This window comes from Agelaius tricolor, unplaced genomic scaffold, assembly GCF_023055355.1.
Source record: "Agelaius tricolor isolate 1412-34295 unplaced genomic scaffold, bAgeTri1.0.p SCAF_14, whole genome shotgun sequence".
Lineage (NCBI taxonomy): Eukaryota > Metazoa > Chordata > Aves > Passeriformes > Icteridae > Agelaius > Agelaius tricolor.
In genome coordinates this window covers 7,415,728-7,431,147 of record NW_027269274.1, presented here as the reverse complement: position 1 = coordinate 7,431,147, position 15,420 = coordinate 7,415,728, and the positions used below count along the sequence as shown (strand labels likewise).

The window sequence follows — 15,420 nt, the reverse complement described above, 5'->3', positions numbered from 1 at the left end:
AATTAGTGTGAATTTGTTTCAGAAATACAAAACGGGAAAAAGAAATAGAAAATATAAAGATATGAAAAACCACAAGAAACAGTTTCTGATCTGCATTAAGAAAGGCTTGTGATGAGGTGTCTTAAACTAGGATGAGAGAATGCTTAGATGGAAAACATTTAGGCGAGACAAGCACATTCAGAGCAGCTTTTAGAAATCTACAGCTGCAAACGTGCATAAATCTATTGGGCACAAATGAAATTGATAAAAAATTATTTTTCAGCTTTATCTAGCTTGGAATTTTTTTGTGTTTTCTGTGAATGACAAAATATTTACAGAAAACAAAAAAGGTGGATTGTGGTTTTTTGTTTGATGTATATTTTGACCTAAGTTTGCGTATAAAGGACGAGACGCGGTCAGCAGCCCTCCAGCCCGGGAAGGAGCTCAGGTCTGACACACGGGCAGGATCCCACCAGCTTTGGAAACCAGGTGGAGAAGCGGGCTGGAGTTGCCGGGCGCTGCCCCGGCTCGGACATGGAAAGCTGTGCCTTGCACAGAGGGCGGAACCCTTGTTTTAAATGCAAATCCCGGCAGGAACCCCGGGGCCTCCGGGATAGCAGCTCCGTGAGGGGAAGCGCACTCCGTGAGGGGGAGCGCGGGCGCGCAGCACCCCCGCCCCCGGGCGCCTCTCCCCGCGCTCCCGCCCCGGGCCGTGATTGGCCCCGCGCCCTCTCGCTTCTCCAATCCCAGGAGCGGAGTCCGTTCCCGCCCCCGCCTGATCCCGCCCACCGAAGCGACAGCTTGGCTCCACCTTTCCGGCCGTCTCCATGGCAGCGAGGGCGGGGGGTTTTAAGACGTCCCGGAGACCATTGCGGTTGGTTGCTTTGCTTTTCGAAGCCGGCGAGGCTAAAGGTAAACTAGCTAGTGTATTTGGTATTTTATTTTTTTTTTCCTGACTTATTGTCCCGTAATCATACGGGATGGTACCTTTCAAAGAGATCGTAAATCCATCCTCCCCCCTCCTCTCCCCCCCCCTTTCCCAATGGTAGGGCGCAGGCGGTGCGCGGCCCCGCTGCGGCCGTGGCGCTCCCGCCCCGCTGGGGCCGCGGCCTGAGGCGGAGTGGCCGCGGGTCCTGGGGCGGAGGTGCCGCACTCGGCCCCAGGGGCTTCCCTGGGGCTGCTGGAGATCCGGGGGCTGCCCGCGGAGGTTCATCCCGGGCTGCCTCAGGCCAGGGCAGCGGTTGTCCCACGGTGCGGCGGGCGGAGGATGCTCGGGCCGGTGCCGGTCTGTCACGCACGGTGCTGGTGCTGGTTTATCGCTGCTGTTGTCAGCTATGGGCGCCCTTAGGGACAGCAGGTACGGGCGGCGGGATGCTCTGGCTTCCCCTGTCCCCGGTAAAGGTGTGTCACAAAGAGCACGAAGTGCCCCGGCTGAAGGAATGAGCACGGAATGGATGTGCTCCGTGTTAAACGGGGTTAAACATTAGCGACAGGCCAGGCGGACAGAAGTGTTTTCCGAGTGTGATAAAACATAACATCCCTAGAAGATGCACCCGTGTCAACAGAGGCCACATGTAAATCACTGATTTCAGAGTTAGGTGTGACACATGATAGTGAGGAGGCCTTAACTAATGTTGTCTTAATGAGCTCTTTTAGTTCTCCCACCCTTTGACATTATCAACACGTGACAAGTTACTAATTTTACTTAAAGTAAAAACGCAGTCACCTCTGAGGTGAAAAAAAATAGCCAAAATATTTTCAGTCTTCTGGAAAGTGCTATAGGATCTTTATTTGCATCACTGGGCAGATGAGCTCCTTAATAGCTCAGAAAAAAACATTAAGTTCTAAACAATTTAAACATAGTTTCCTGTGAACAGGTCCCTGTATCTGTGAGAAGAAGTTTACGAGTATAACTGTGTTCAGTGTAACGTGATAAAAGCCAGAAATCAGTAATGTAAACAGTAATAGTCAATTTATGTAAGCACAAAGTGTGTGTGTGGTTATAAGCATATGAAACTCAGAAAACTTAGTGCTGAATCTGAAACTGAAAAACACTTGGTTTTCATAAATTACTAGAATACAGTAGCATTTTCCTAAAACATATTGTGAGCATTAGTTGTGTGAATGTATTCCAGGCAAATTGTAGCAGTGCCTTGTGGCAGGTTTTGTGTAGATGGCTGACTTGTATAATGTGTGCAGCTTTTTAACCAGAATTGTTTAATACTGGAAAGTGTACGTTAATGTACATCGTTAGAAAGTTTTAATTTCACTTGGCTTTCCTTTTATAGAGTACAAAACTGGGGCAAACAACTGAAGATGTCATCCTGTTTGGCTCAGGAGGTTCACCTTGCTAGAAGACACGAGGAGATGTGAGTAGTTGTGCTCTGCCTCGCAGCAGTTCGTGTTGGGTCTTGTGATTTTCTCCCTCCCTGCCCACGACCCTCGGTGCCGGTGAAATCTGAGCTCTGCACAGCACAGTGGCGCTGCAGCAAGGGGCTGGAGTTCCAGGAGGTGGCACTCTTCCTTCAGGAACCATGGGAATTAGCATCCTTGCCTGCCGTTTAGGGTATTTAGGTTGATGAGGTTTTTGACTTCCAATGGTGGTACTGGTTTAAGATCTCCATTGTCAACCTGTCACTGTTTAAATTCCTATTTGGGGAAGGTAATTGGATTCTCTCACTCAATGCCTCAATTATAGAGTTGCTGCTTTGTTGCCCTGTAAACTCAAATTGTGAGGCAAATACAGTAGTGATTCAGGAAAATTTGCTTTTCTTGTAACAACTAGTACGTGCCAACGAGCAAATGTGGTACTGATCAAGTGACCCCAACCCACCCTGTCTTTCCTTCTTGGGGGAGATTCAGTGTTTCTAAGCACCTCAGCACTTGAGGACTGCTGCTTGCAACGTTACAGCTTTCTACCAGCACAGCAGGTGATGCCTGCCTGTACCTTTTCCCTCCCCCAGCACACCCACCCTGCAGCCGGCTTAATTAGCCCCATAGTTTTGAGAAAACTGGGTAAGGTAAAAAGGTTATTTTCTAGCTCCTGAGCAAAATGTTCTACCCACTTAGCAAAATGTTTTCCTTTGTAGACTGTCTCAGAGATCAGAGCTGCTACAGCAGATGGAGACTTATCTAAGAGACAAAAAGACTAAAAAGACATGGCAAACTCAAGCAGCTGATGCAGCTCATAAAAGGAATGCAGCACTTTTAAATGTAAGTTTCTGCAACTACCAGGAACCGTATCAAAATGTCACGGTTATGTAGCTTAGATAATTAAAAAAAAAAAAAAAAAAGAAGTGTTTGCTCTATATTTGCTCTATAGTTGTCATTTGAATTCTCTTCTATATGGTTCCCTCTTCTGGAACTTGACCAAAAAGTATTAAATGACAAGTGTTTATTATCTGATGGCATCACTACCTATTTCCCGTGCCCTTCTTACAAAAGCCTCGTGGTGGCAGCTGCTACTATATATTTTTATTTTTTTTTGAGCACATGTAGTGATGTAACACATGCTAGTACATGTCTGCCTGAGAGAACTTAGGGCTCTGTCAGGACTCACAGCCCCTCTGCGCTGCAGGGATGCTTGGAAATGGACTGACCAGGCTGCAGTGCTTTGGGCCAAGGGTAGGAACTGTTCTCCTGCTGTGGTTAAGTTGTGGAAGAGGTTCTCAGTTTAATATTTTTCTCTAAAGAGGTGTAGAGTGACTTCAAGCATTTTACTTGCAAGTCGGTAAAAGCAGACTTCATAGGGGTGACACCACTAATAATGTTCATACCCGTTGTAATATTCAGGTAAAATTTGTTTCCTAGGTAATTAAAAAGATCAAAGTTTGACTGGAATACTGAAAGGCTCCTCTGGAACTCCTAGCTCAGGCATCTGAGTTTGAAGAGATGCACTTGACCACTGACATGATGCATTTGAAAAATGTGTGTTGCTTTTCCAGGAGGCAGCAGAAAACTGAACCTCCTGTCCCTTTTCTTTAATCTCCTACTTACTAAGGGTCTATGATGCATGCGTTGTGTTTATTGAAAAAGTAAGTTTTACTCTAGAAAATTACAAGATTAATTTGTATCACCAGAATTTCTTTGTTTTTTTTTTTTCATGCAGAGCCTGGTTCAGATTTAAAATGTTCACATTTTGGGTGGGTATAATTCTATTGCATTAGAGTGTGCATTTAGAAGAGATGTTTATTTAGAGAAGGGCAGACAAGAAGAACAGTTAGCCGGGAATGCCTTCTTGACTATTCTGTGACAAAGAAGATTTTTCAGCTTGGGCTGGTGAACTGGTACATTCTGGACAGAGGCAATCAAGCCCCTCTTTATTTGGTGTACCAAGTGTAGGTGCTTCAGTGAGAGGCTGAGGATAAATGGATGGTTTGGTTATTTTTTCCATAACTCCTGCTCTGTTCATTTAGTACTTTCAGCCGTTATGATTCCTATTTTCCATAGGCATTTTAGGTTAGATTTTTACTTTATAAATAGAGGGGTTTATAAATTATTTGTGTTTATGGATGCATTCTCAGTTTACATATACAGGCAAACACAATAAATGCAGAATATATTTCTCCATCCTGAAAGCTATATTGTAGTGAAAATGGTAACAATAGCTCAGACATATACAGAGTGTAAATATTTCTGCAGTTAAACAGATATTTGCTATCTTCTGTCACATCCTCAAAATTGTTCCTTTCAAGTGTCAAAAATGTTGGTGTTTGTACAGAAAAAAAGCAAAAACATATGTATCAAAACAAATTCTGTTGCAGGATAAAATAGCATAAATCAATTTAAATCTATTAATTTTATCCTAGTTTTAACAAGCATGCACTCCTGCAGATGCTTTTTGATAACAGAAGAAAACAGGAAAAAAAATATCTATGCAGCATAATATATGAGAAGCTTGAAAACAAGACTGATTAATGTGCCAGATTCAGAATATTGTTCCTGATACCAGGCACTGTACATTTCACAGTTACCATGTGGAGAGTTGTTGATTTGGCCTACTCAAAAATACATGGACATGACGAAGTGTTATTTTTTTATTTGCATTTCTGGTTTTCTGCGTGTAAGCAAAATCAGTTGTTTTCAGTAATAGATCATAGCAAAAGCCATTTTTCTTTCTCTGTGCTAGTTGGAATTTATGCACAGGAAAGATTTTAAAATTAATTTAAATTCTAATCAGTAGGAAGCAAGGAACTAACCTTTTTTTTTTAATTGAAATTTTGACATTATAAGCATTTGTTCAGCATTTTAGCATAATTATCAGAGTATTTTCCTCAATGTCTTTAGAGGGAGACTGCAGATTAGGGAAATCTGTATCATTTGGTGCTTATATAATGTTGTCGTAATAAAAGCAGAAATTAGACTAGTATTTGTAATCTAATTTATGACATTTGTTTCTCAGTGATATTTCTTGTGTTTAGAAATATGTATTACTGTGCAACAGCTTGTAACATGAAATAGAAAAGAAAGAGTATGCTGTATAGTAATTAGTACTGGAAAGGTAATTTAGAACAAATTTGCTTTCCTTCCCAGGCATGCAATTCCAGAATTATTTAAGTGTGATTGTGCCAGACTGATATCAATATAAGTGACAGCTGAATTTGGTCCCCTAAAAGCAATGTATGTGTCATGCATTCCATTTTACCTCTGGGGAAGGGTCTTGAATTGTTTTTGTTCCAGTCCTTGTGGTTTTAGGGGAAGCACTGTAAGATGCTCTCTTTTTTTCAGTACAGTGACATATTAGATTAGCTGGTTTTTTTCCAAAGAAGTTTATACTGCTGATGTATTTATTTTTATATTGATGACAGGGATTTATTTTTCCTATAAAGCTTACCAGTTGCATAGAAACACAAGTGCCATCTAATCTTTGAGTAGTTCTAGTTATTTTCTAAAGCATACTACACCTTCCAGCAAAAATTTCTTTCACTGTCTGTCATTAAATCAGTATTCTGAATGACAATAGACTGCACAACACAAACTGGAGTGAGCAATGAAAAGACACATCCAATATCTAGGCTATGCCAAAGTGACCTTCTCTACTAAACATATATGCACAACTGCTGTCTCCTTTCTTGCATGAAAGACTTTCATTTCCTGTCACCATAAACATTCCAGTTACTTGGCTGAGTCTATAAAGAAATAATGATTGATATTCTTCTTCCTTCCTGTTAAAACTCCGACAGTAATTAGGAAGAAGGAATCAGAAAGGAGGAAAATCCAGTGGAAGAATATGAGGTGAACATTACTGTATGATCCTTTATTCAGTCAGGTTTGTTATGGGGATAACTTCTCCAGACTTGGCCTGAGCCATTCTGACACGAGCTTCATTTGGTGCTGTTTGTTTGTGTCTGTTCTAAGTATGTGCAACAGAGAAATTCTTTGCTTAAGTCACTTAGATCTGTGTTGGCCTCTGTTATTTTGACATCAGGATTTCAAATGGCCTATGTCCTTTTTCCTATTCCCTCTATATGTTTATTCCATTAGCCTCTTCTTACCTGAGAAGGGGCAGCCATTTGCTGCTTCTGAGAATTTGGATAAATCTGAGAATTAGTTTACTCTTTCTCAGACGTCACAGTGGTATGGATTTTGCTATAGAAAAGGGAGGAACAATTTTACTTGGATTAGGTTTGTTAATTATGTACAAGAGAATATTGTAAAAGGAATTAATGAAATAAAATAAGATGAACACTAAATTGAACAATCTGACTGTGTGTGTCACTAAGTTAAACTTCAGCAAGGCTGGGTTTTTGCTTTTATTAATCATACTCTACTGAACTAAACTTGAGTTGAGCACTGTTTACTTATTGATGTGTTCAGACTGGCTATTATTCAATACGAGTAATCATGTTTGGTCTCTCTTGTGGATATGCTCCTCCAGAATCTCACTCTTCTTTTCAGCAGCAGTGGTGGTGAATATTTGGGAAGTCCCTTTGGGGAATTTCCTCTCTCATTTAGTTTTTCTGTTGTACTCTTCACACCCGCTCTCTGCTCCCAACTCTGCCATCTGCTATACTTTCTTTCCCCCTCCACTCTGTTCAGCTTTGGCTTCTTCACACCCCACTCCCACGTCCCTTTCTGTCTCTCTTCATCTGCCCACCACTCAATCTCTTCAATGTTTGGGTATGGAACTAAGCCCACAAGAACAGGTCAGAACTTTAAAGGGGGAGGGTGGTTAGTTTGGGAGCATGCTTTGATTTGTTTGTTGCTGTTGATTTTTTTGGTTGCTTCTTTTTTATAAGATTTATTTGGGCCTGTGTGAATCCAGCACACATCCACTGGACAAGCAGAAACCCAAATACTGATTTTTTTTTTTGTAGAAAACTATGTGAGGTGCATTGTCATCCAAGCTTGTCTGGTGAACAGCTTGCTGCAGCTCTACATTTATGTGCACATGTTATGCATGCATATTAGCAAGTCATCTTTGTCTTGAGAAGTAAAGATCTTGCACATAATTTGCCTAGTTACTTTACAGTTACAGTAGCTAGAGTACATACTTCAGTCTTATGCAGCACAGAGAAAGATGTTCCATTCCCCTCTATTTCCTTAAGTTTTATACAACAGAATTTAACTAATTTACCCTGGTGTCCAGAGAGAATAGCAGTGTTTACAGCAGAAGTCTTACTTGGTTGTGAAATGTATTCTTGTGTGAAATAGGTGCAGCAAACACATTTAGCAGCTGTAGGGTGTTAGTCTAAGTAATACAAGTTGTATTTCAGAGTGACTAAACAAATATTTGAACTTCAGTGTTAATTTTTGAATGCTGTTTAGCTGTAATGGGTTTATTTAGTTAATTTAAATGTCTTTATGTGTGTATTTTTCTTTTAAATTTCCCAGTGCTTGTTTTTAAAATGTACTTTGCTTGTGTTTTAGGATATAGAAGCAGCAGAAAAAAGGCTGCAAGAAAGAATGTATTTACTTCCACATCCTGATACTGTTAAGTTAGAAGTAAGTCCTAGAACTCTGTCTTTTCATTTGTTTCCATTTGCTGTTTACCAAATATTTTGCCTTTTTTTTCCCCTGAAGCATGTTCTTAAAGTGAAAATAATTGATTTTAAAATCCAGTGACTGGTATAGCCAAAGGCCTTGCTACTGTTGTAGCAAGCTGAACCTAAATTCTGGGACAAGGTCCCTAGATTCTGGAGCATTCTGGTGGAAATATTTAGCAGCTTTCAGATCTATACAAACTTCTATTTAAAAATGAAGTCAAATATAAAAAATCAATATTGTGAATATTAAAAGATTACTTTGTTTACTATGTCAGAGCTATTTAGTTTGTTTTATATGGTCATCCTATTCTCAGTTTACCACAGATTTATCATCTTTACATTTGAGGGTCAGCAGTTTCTATCAGCATGAACAGAGAAAATTTCCCATCAATTATTTTAGAGTTGTATGGAAGCCTATGAAAAGTACTACAGCAGGAACACTCGGTTCTTTTTTTTTTTTCTTCTCAACCTGCAGTCCCTAAATCATTATTTCAAGATAAAAATGTGAGCAGATTCCCATCTGTTTCTTGCCCCAGTGGTTTGTGTTTGTGCTGTGTGGTGGCTTGGTTCCCAGAGGCACAGGAGCAGAGTGTCCCGTGCTGGTTTGGGTACCAGGGCTCTGTCAGAGCAGGGCTCAGGGCCAGGTTTCAGCACTGTCAGCTCTGAAGAGAGGTGGATTGTACCTCAGCTTCACACCTGCTGGGCAAGTGTTGGCATGCTATGGCTATTACTTAAAGGAGAGGCATCACTTCTTGTTCAAAGTTTTCATCTGTCATTGCATTTTGTAAATAGCCTGCTGTGGCTGTGACAGGGGGCACACTGGCTATGCCCCTTCCGTGGCTTTTTTATTATTTTTAGGCATTTTTAGGCAAAAGGGTGCATCCTTTCCTGAATACTTGTACATTTTGAATGATGCTAAGGAAGATGCCAACCTACTAATATTAAACATTAAACCTGTCTTGACTGTGTTCAGAAGTCGTTTCAGACTCTTCAGTGACTTTAGAGGCACCTCTCGAGGTGTTTGGGTCAGTTAGTCCATGGCAGGTGTGAAGCTGCTCCTCCACTCCAGTCAGCACAAACTGGAGGCTGCAGAGCCATTGCTCGTGGCTGCAGAATGTCTGCACTCTGCAGCAGTGGTGAAATTTTGGAGAGAGCAGAGTTACTATTTGAAGGAGAAGATCCTATTTCAGCTTTTTTTTTTTTTTATGCTTCTAGAGAAGAGTGCTATAAATAGTGGGAAAAGAAAACTTTCTTTCATGGTACAAAATTCTTGTGTGTGCTTTGTTCCAAAACACTTCTGAGCATATTTCACTCAGCCATATATGTGTCTGTATTAATATACTCTGAAAGTTATGGCTATAATGGATCCCCAGCTTGCTGAGTCGGAGTAGTTTTGTGTGACAGCACATATGCTTGTCAAAAAAGATTCTTTGAGTAAATCTGTTGAAGAAAATATTTTTGTAAACCTGCAAGAGCCATAGTTATATCTGAGTTGCATGTAAGGATCAAAATGATTAGCCAGGAATCTAATACTGTGCTGGGAGATCTTCAGTTTTATGCTGCACTTCTCCTTCATTATATACTTAAATAAAGAAAAAAGGCTCACTAAATATGTATCATAACTGTTTTATACTGCAAAATTACATTTTTCTGAATGGACATCAATGGCAATAAACACTTACATACATGGATGGATTCAAGTGCTGATGATACCTGACACTTAAAATATTCCTGAAAATGCTACCAACACAACAATGATGAATGAGTAATAACACAGATAAAGAATATGTTAAATTTATTACTCAGAGGCACAGTGTAAAGCAAGAGGAAAGGTTAGATGATCCACAGTGATTCTCCTAGACCACTCACTAAATATGCATCATCTTTTTATTATTATTTTAATTTGTGATCCAAATACTGGATATGATTACTTCATCAGTGAATTATCAGGTCTAAAATTTTACTCAAATATTTTGACCTGTAGTTCTGTATAGTACTGTAAACTTTTCTAGAATGATCAATTTACATTGGTAAAGGGACAGCCTTCATTTCTAACTTTTTTCCCTCTGCAAAATGAGATTCCAGTAACATACATACTTAAATATAAAAGCTGCTTTTGGAAAAGTATATCATCATGGAAAATAGTTTATTAAAGGTACTGTAAGGTCTAAACTGATGTGTTGCTTACCACAAGAGGGCACATTCAGTCACTTCACAGTTTGTCCTGCAGAATGAAATATTTCCAAGCTGATATTTTGTATCATACAAGAGATTAAAAATTTCATATGTTAAGTACGTTGTTCTTTTCTGAATTGCTTTACTCTTAAAGTAAGATTTAATAATGCATTGCATTTCTATATTGTTTTAAACTGGCTGACACAGATTTTGAAATTAAGTTTATTTTTTCTTATATCTTTCTCAGACTCTCTATTGGGCATCAATAAAAGAATCTCTTCCCAAATGGGAAGAGTTTCTTTTAGGAAGAGCAGAAGTTCCTATTGGCTTTAAGAAAATGAAAGCTACAAAGCAGAGCATAAACTACCCTGAAGAAGATTCACAAAAATAAACATTTTAGTTTCATTTTGTTTTGTAATTTATCACTTAAGCAGAGAAGATCATCCAGATATCAACAGACTATCATGCCATTAAACTGAAATGTAAATAATTTAAATTAAAATTAGTTCTATAGGATTATTTAATTCCATTGTTGCATTGTGTACGATTCCTTATTTTTATTCTTTACTAGAGAAGTAATCCTCAAATGGGCTTTTAGGATAAAGAATGAGAAACATTTGTGTATAGATTTCCACCAAGGCAATTGGGTTTTCAGTGTGAGAGGAGTTTTATGTTATTTTTAATCCTCTGCTTCTACATATAAGTGCGATAAGTAAAGACAGATTCTTGCATTATCTTTCTTCACTTCAGTCATCTGTGCTGCATGCCTGCTCGTGGATGAGGCAGAAAGGAAGAATTTACTGTTAGCAGAAAAGGCAGACTGTGCACCAGAGTAGCCTTGGTTTAGCACCAGGAACCTGTGCAGGAACAAACTTGAATTTCTGCATCTGGTTTTCCCTGGTTTTTTTGTCATTGCCACTTTCCTCACTCATACACCTCACTCCAGGCAGCTTTTCCCAACCTCCTTCTGCCTACATTGTATTTGTTGTCTAACGGGTGAGCAAACAAATCTGTAGGGCTTTTTGCTACTTCTAGGCTGCTCTTAATTCTATTTTCTTTCTGCTGATATAATCTACAAGTGAGAAGTTTTTCTGAGGCATGGAAACTTTTGAAGAAGCAAACTGAAAGGTAACTGGCAGTGGCATTCCACGAGTTGTTTCCACTAGTGGCTTTCTAGAAGTTGAAGATGTAATATTTTCATTTTCAGTCATTGAACAGCTTCCCAGGTTCCTCCTACAGAGGTGCAGTATCAGTGAGTTTTAATTGTACTGAGTTAACTTGGTATGAAAAATTCACTGGTACAGAACTTCTAGAAGTGTCAGTTCAGTGGAAGATCCCTTCTGGTGTGTGACATGGCCTGCAAAAAAATTTCTTTCCTAAGCAAAAGAAGCCAATAAAATATTAATTTCTTTTACTGTTAAGAACCTGGACAGGTTAACAGTCAATATACTGTTAAAATTTAATCTCTTGCAACAACGTCATTCAACCCCCAACCTGGAAGTAGTAGGAAAAAAAAAGTACCTCTGCCAGTGTCTGAGGATATGAAAACCTAATGATTGCAAATATTATTAGTCTGCTAATTATCTGAGCTATGCATCTTCATACTACATAGAGACTCCACCATTCAAAAAACATTATATCCCTATGCAGCATGAAGAATCACTGACACAATAAAATCAAAACTTTAGGTGCAATATTAAATTGTGTATTTTCCACAGGATTATTAGGAGTTCATTTTAAACTTTTTCTATTGAAGTGTCCATTAAACTGATAACTTTTTACAGAAACTGCCATCTTAGAATTATCCTGTTGAGTGGGTGTTGGTGTTTGTAACAATAACGTTGTTTTCATAATATGTGATGGCAGATTAGCACGCTTCTCTGCAGTGTTGTTAACAGTTGTAATTAAGGAATAAACAGTAAAGGGTGTCAGTCCGATGACAATTTCATCTATAGTGTCACAATACAAAATGTCACAAAATATTAGAACTGTTATATAACTACAAAAATATCAAATTAGGCTTTCATCTTACAAGCTGAGAGCTTAAAAAAAACTTGGCATAGAGACCATTGCAATTTTATACCTACTCAGTGTTCTGTCACAAAGACAACTTGGTAATATTTTCTTCTGTAAACTCACAATGTGATTCTCGATCTGATTTAGTGGGAATGTGTATAGATCTTACAGTTGTATAGCTCACGTTTAAAAAGCAAATAATTGGAACCATTTGAGCACACAAGAATGGAAAACCTATTATAGATGATACTCAGAATGAAGGGATGGATGAGCAGTTACTAACAAAGAATGGGACTCATTCTGTTCTTTGCATCCAGAGGGAAATCACTTCAATAAAAATCTGGGCCCCTAAGTACTTTATACATGGAATAATCTGAGTCTTTATCTCTTCTGACTCTGCCTAACCACTGGGACACAATGCAGGTTCTCACTCTCCTTGCCCTGGTGCTTTCCCCTGGAAGGAGATCTGGCTGTGTGGACATGGAGTGCAGCTCCATGGGTGAGAGTTTGGCAATGTGCATGAAAGGCACCTGCAAGCAGGGTTAGAGTGCTTACCCTGCTGCAGTTAGGTGCTCACATAGCATGCCTGAGAGTAAAATGAAATTATCTTCCAAGAAGGAATTTAATTTCCTGCAGCATAACTTTAGAAGCAATAGGGCAACTAGTTCAAGGAAAACTATGTAGGAACATGTCCAGGAAAATAAAAACTGAATAAAGAGAACCATTTAAAGCAGGAATATGTGTAGGTGACTGTTCTCAGAGACAAGGGCCTTCATGTTGGCTTGTGGTTTGAAACAAATAAATGCAATTGCCTATGACTGTGAAATAGCACAGTAATAGGGGCAGGGGCAAGTGTCTGCTGAGTTGGGCCATGCAGTGGCAAGGGACCATAATTATATGGGATCTCCTGTTCTACTTAGATTTGTTGAGTTTAATTTGCCATGGCTGGGCTAGCTTGATACTTGCCTTTTTATAGATACAGATTTGAGAAAGCAAATGTAAAATTTTGGTGTGCTTTAAAAAAATTTAAGAATCCCCCTAAGTGATTTGTACTGATATGCCTATGAGATCTTGAATGGGTATTCTTCACCAAGTCAAGGCAGTCACTTCAAACCTATTGATTCTATGTAGTTATACCCTATCTTATCCCAAGCATTTATATATATAAAAGAAAATATAAAATATAGGAATTACATCATATAGATCTTTTGTAATTTCCTACTCATCATGAGTAAATTTTTTTCTCAAAAAAAAACAAGCTCACCACATCCCCCCAAAAGAACAAAAAAATCAAACACAAACAAAAAAAAAAAAAGCCAAAAAAAAAAAGCACCCCCCCCCCCCCCCCAAACTTGTTCCTCTATAGTCTTGACTTGCTGCTTGCCCTTTTGTGTTACAATATGTGTATCATAAGGTGCAGTGGTCCTCAGGGCCTGTTGCTTCCTGTGCTTTTCTGTTAGGTGGGGGACAGCAACTGAGTAAAGAGCAGTGAGAAAACCCAAAGGTTTTCTTGTTTGTAAGTTAATCTTTTAGTATCTTGCAAGAAGAAATAATTAATCATACTTTTATCATACTTTTCTAGGTTAATGCACACATGAGTAACCCCAATACTAACCCAGGAGCACAGCCTGTTTACCCATCTTGTCACCTCTACCATCACATTCCCAAGCTTTTTACTTTCTCAGTTATTCTGGCTGTGGGGGCAGGAGCAGAAGGCAAGGCATGTTACTTTTCCCTAACATAAAGAAATTTCTTACTCTGCAGAATCTTCCACAAGCCTATTAATTTAATTTGAGAGTATATTGAAATAGTAAGTTGGTTTAGATGCATATCTGACACTATGGTATCCTCTTGACTGTATTTATTCAGGGTCATCTTTTCATAGAAGTTGGGAGTTAATTTTTAGGCTGAGCTTATAGTTCTTAATTTCTGTCTTTTTCATTCACATAGAGCAGGTTGGGGATGTACTTGCTCAGTTTGAGCTTGTTGGTACTGAAAAATAAGAAAACCAAATTTAAAAGGGAATGTACTTTTAGAGGTTATATCTGAAAGAAAACATTATTTACTCCATAATGGTAATTTTCATAATATTTTAATACTTGTGTTCAGATACAACTTGACCTTAAATATCACCCCAAATGCAAGCTGTTTTAACATATTTGTAATGCTAAGGTCTTCATTACTGTGATATTCTGTTTGCTCAAGGATTATAATCCATGGATATACTGTGTTATAGTTGAAATAAAGCTTTGATCAGTGTTGCATTCCATGTATGAGTTGGATGTAAGTTGGTGCCTGCTGCAGCCAAGTGTGAACAACGAGTAGGCCAGTGATAAATAACTTTGCTTAGGTATGGTGTTTGTTTTCCTCTGACTCTGATAAGCAATATTAATCTGCTGAGTGAAGATTAAAATCTCAGAAGTTTACTGATGAAAAATCCAAATGCAATGAATCCCAGATCGATTATTTTCACTCTTCCTATTGTTTCATAATGTGTAAGCTAAATTACTTGAGATATGCGATTACTAGGAAGATGTAGATACAGATACTCAAACCCTTGCTAAGGAAACAGGTGGGGGAAAATGGTTCTTTAGTACATCCTCCTGCTGTGTGAAACTCTTTGTCTTTGCTATAAATAGGGTGATTTAATTTGGGAATTTGCTACTCCTTTTAAACACAGTTAAAACAGCTCTTGAAAATGCGCTAAGCTGTACCCGCTGTGTTTGTAGCCTTCCAGTTGTAGCTTTTACATTTGGCTTACTTTGAATACGTGTGTTTTTAACGCATACGGATAGAAAGTATGCTCACTTCTTCCCATAAGTTTTATCGCTGTGATGATAATCTTAAAAATAAATGTGTGGTGTTCTTTCCCCTCACTCTCAGTCGTATCACCTACCAGAAAAGCCTAATAAGCAACAAAACAGTGTGAGACAGTATTTACATCACACTTTTGAAACAGATTCAAGCAGAACCAGCTGCTATAAGATTATTTTACAAATCTATTGTAAATTAATAAAAGGGGAAAATTGCCTTCCTTTAGGTAAATTACAGTCTCCTTTACTAATTACCGTAGCTTGAAGCCGCAGTAAATAAGTACCTGCCTCACTGCGGTGAATGGGAAATGAGAAATGTAATTTTGGTAACCAGACTTGCCTTTCTTTACCCATTTAGTTCGTATGTGTTCCAATAGCTTCATTCACGGAGCTCTGAGTGTTGCTCAATAAAAGCTTCCGGAGGATAATGTGTTCAAAGTGAAGCACATGCC

At 38.9% G+C, this 15,420-nt stretch overlaps 1 protein-coding gene across 1 annotated transcript; it reads left to right on the top strand.

Annotated features, from left to right (window-relative positions):
• Nucleotides 1–1,072: 1,072 nt before the first annotated feature.
• On the top strand, nucleotides 1,073–14,424 carry CEP15 (centrosomal protein 15). The gene is made up of 5 exons (XM_071439468.1): nucleotides 1,073–1,336; nucleotides 2,268–2,348; nucleotides 3,069–3,192; nucleotides 7,849–7,923; nucleotides 10,387–14,424. Exons 1-5 carry the CDS (start codon nucleotides 1,314–1,316, stop codon nucleotides 10,528–10,530), a joined length of 447 nt encoding a protein of 148 aa, XP_071295569.1. The 5' UTR covers nucleotides 1,073–1,313; the 3' UTR covers nucleotides 10,531–14,424.
• Nucleotides 14,425–15,420: the final 996 nt, after the last annotated feature.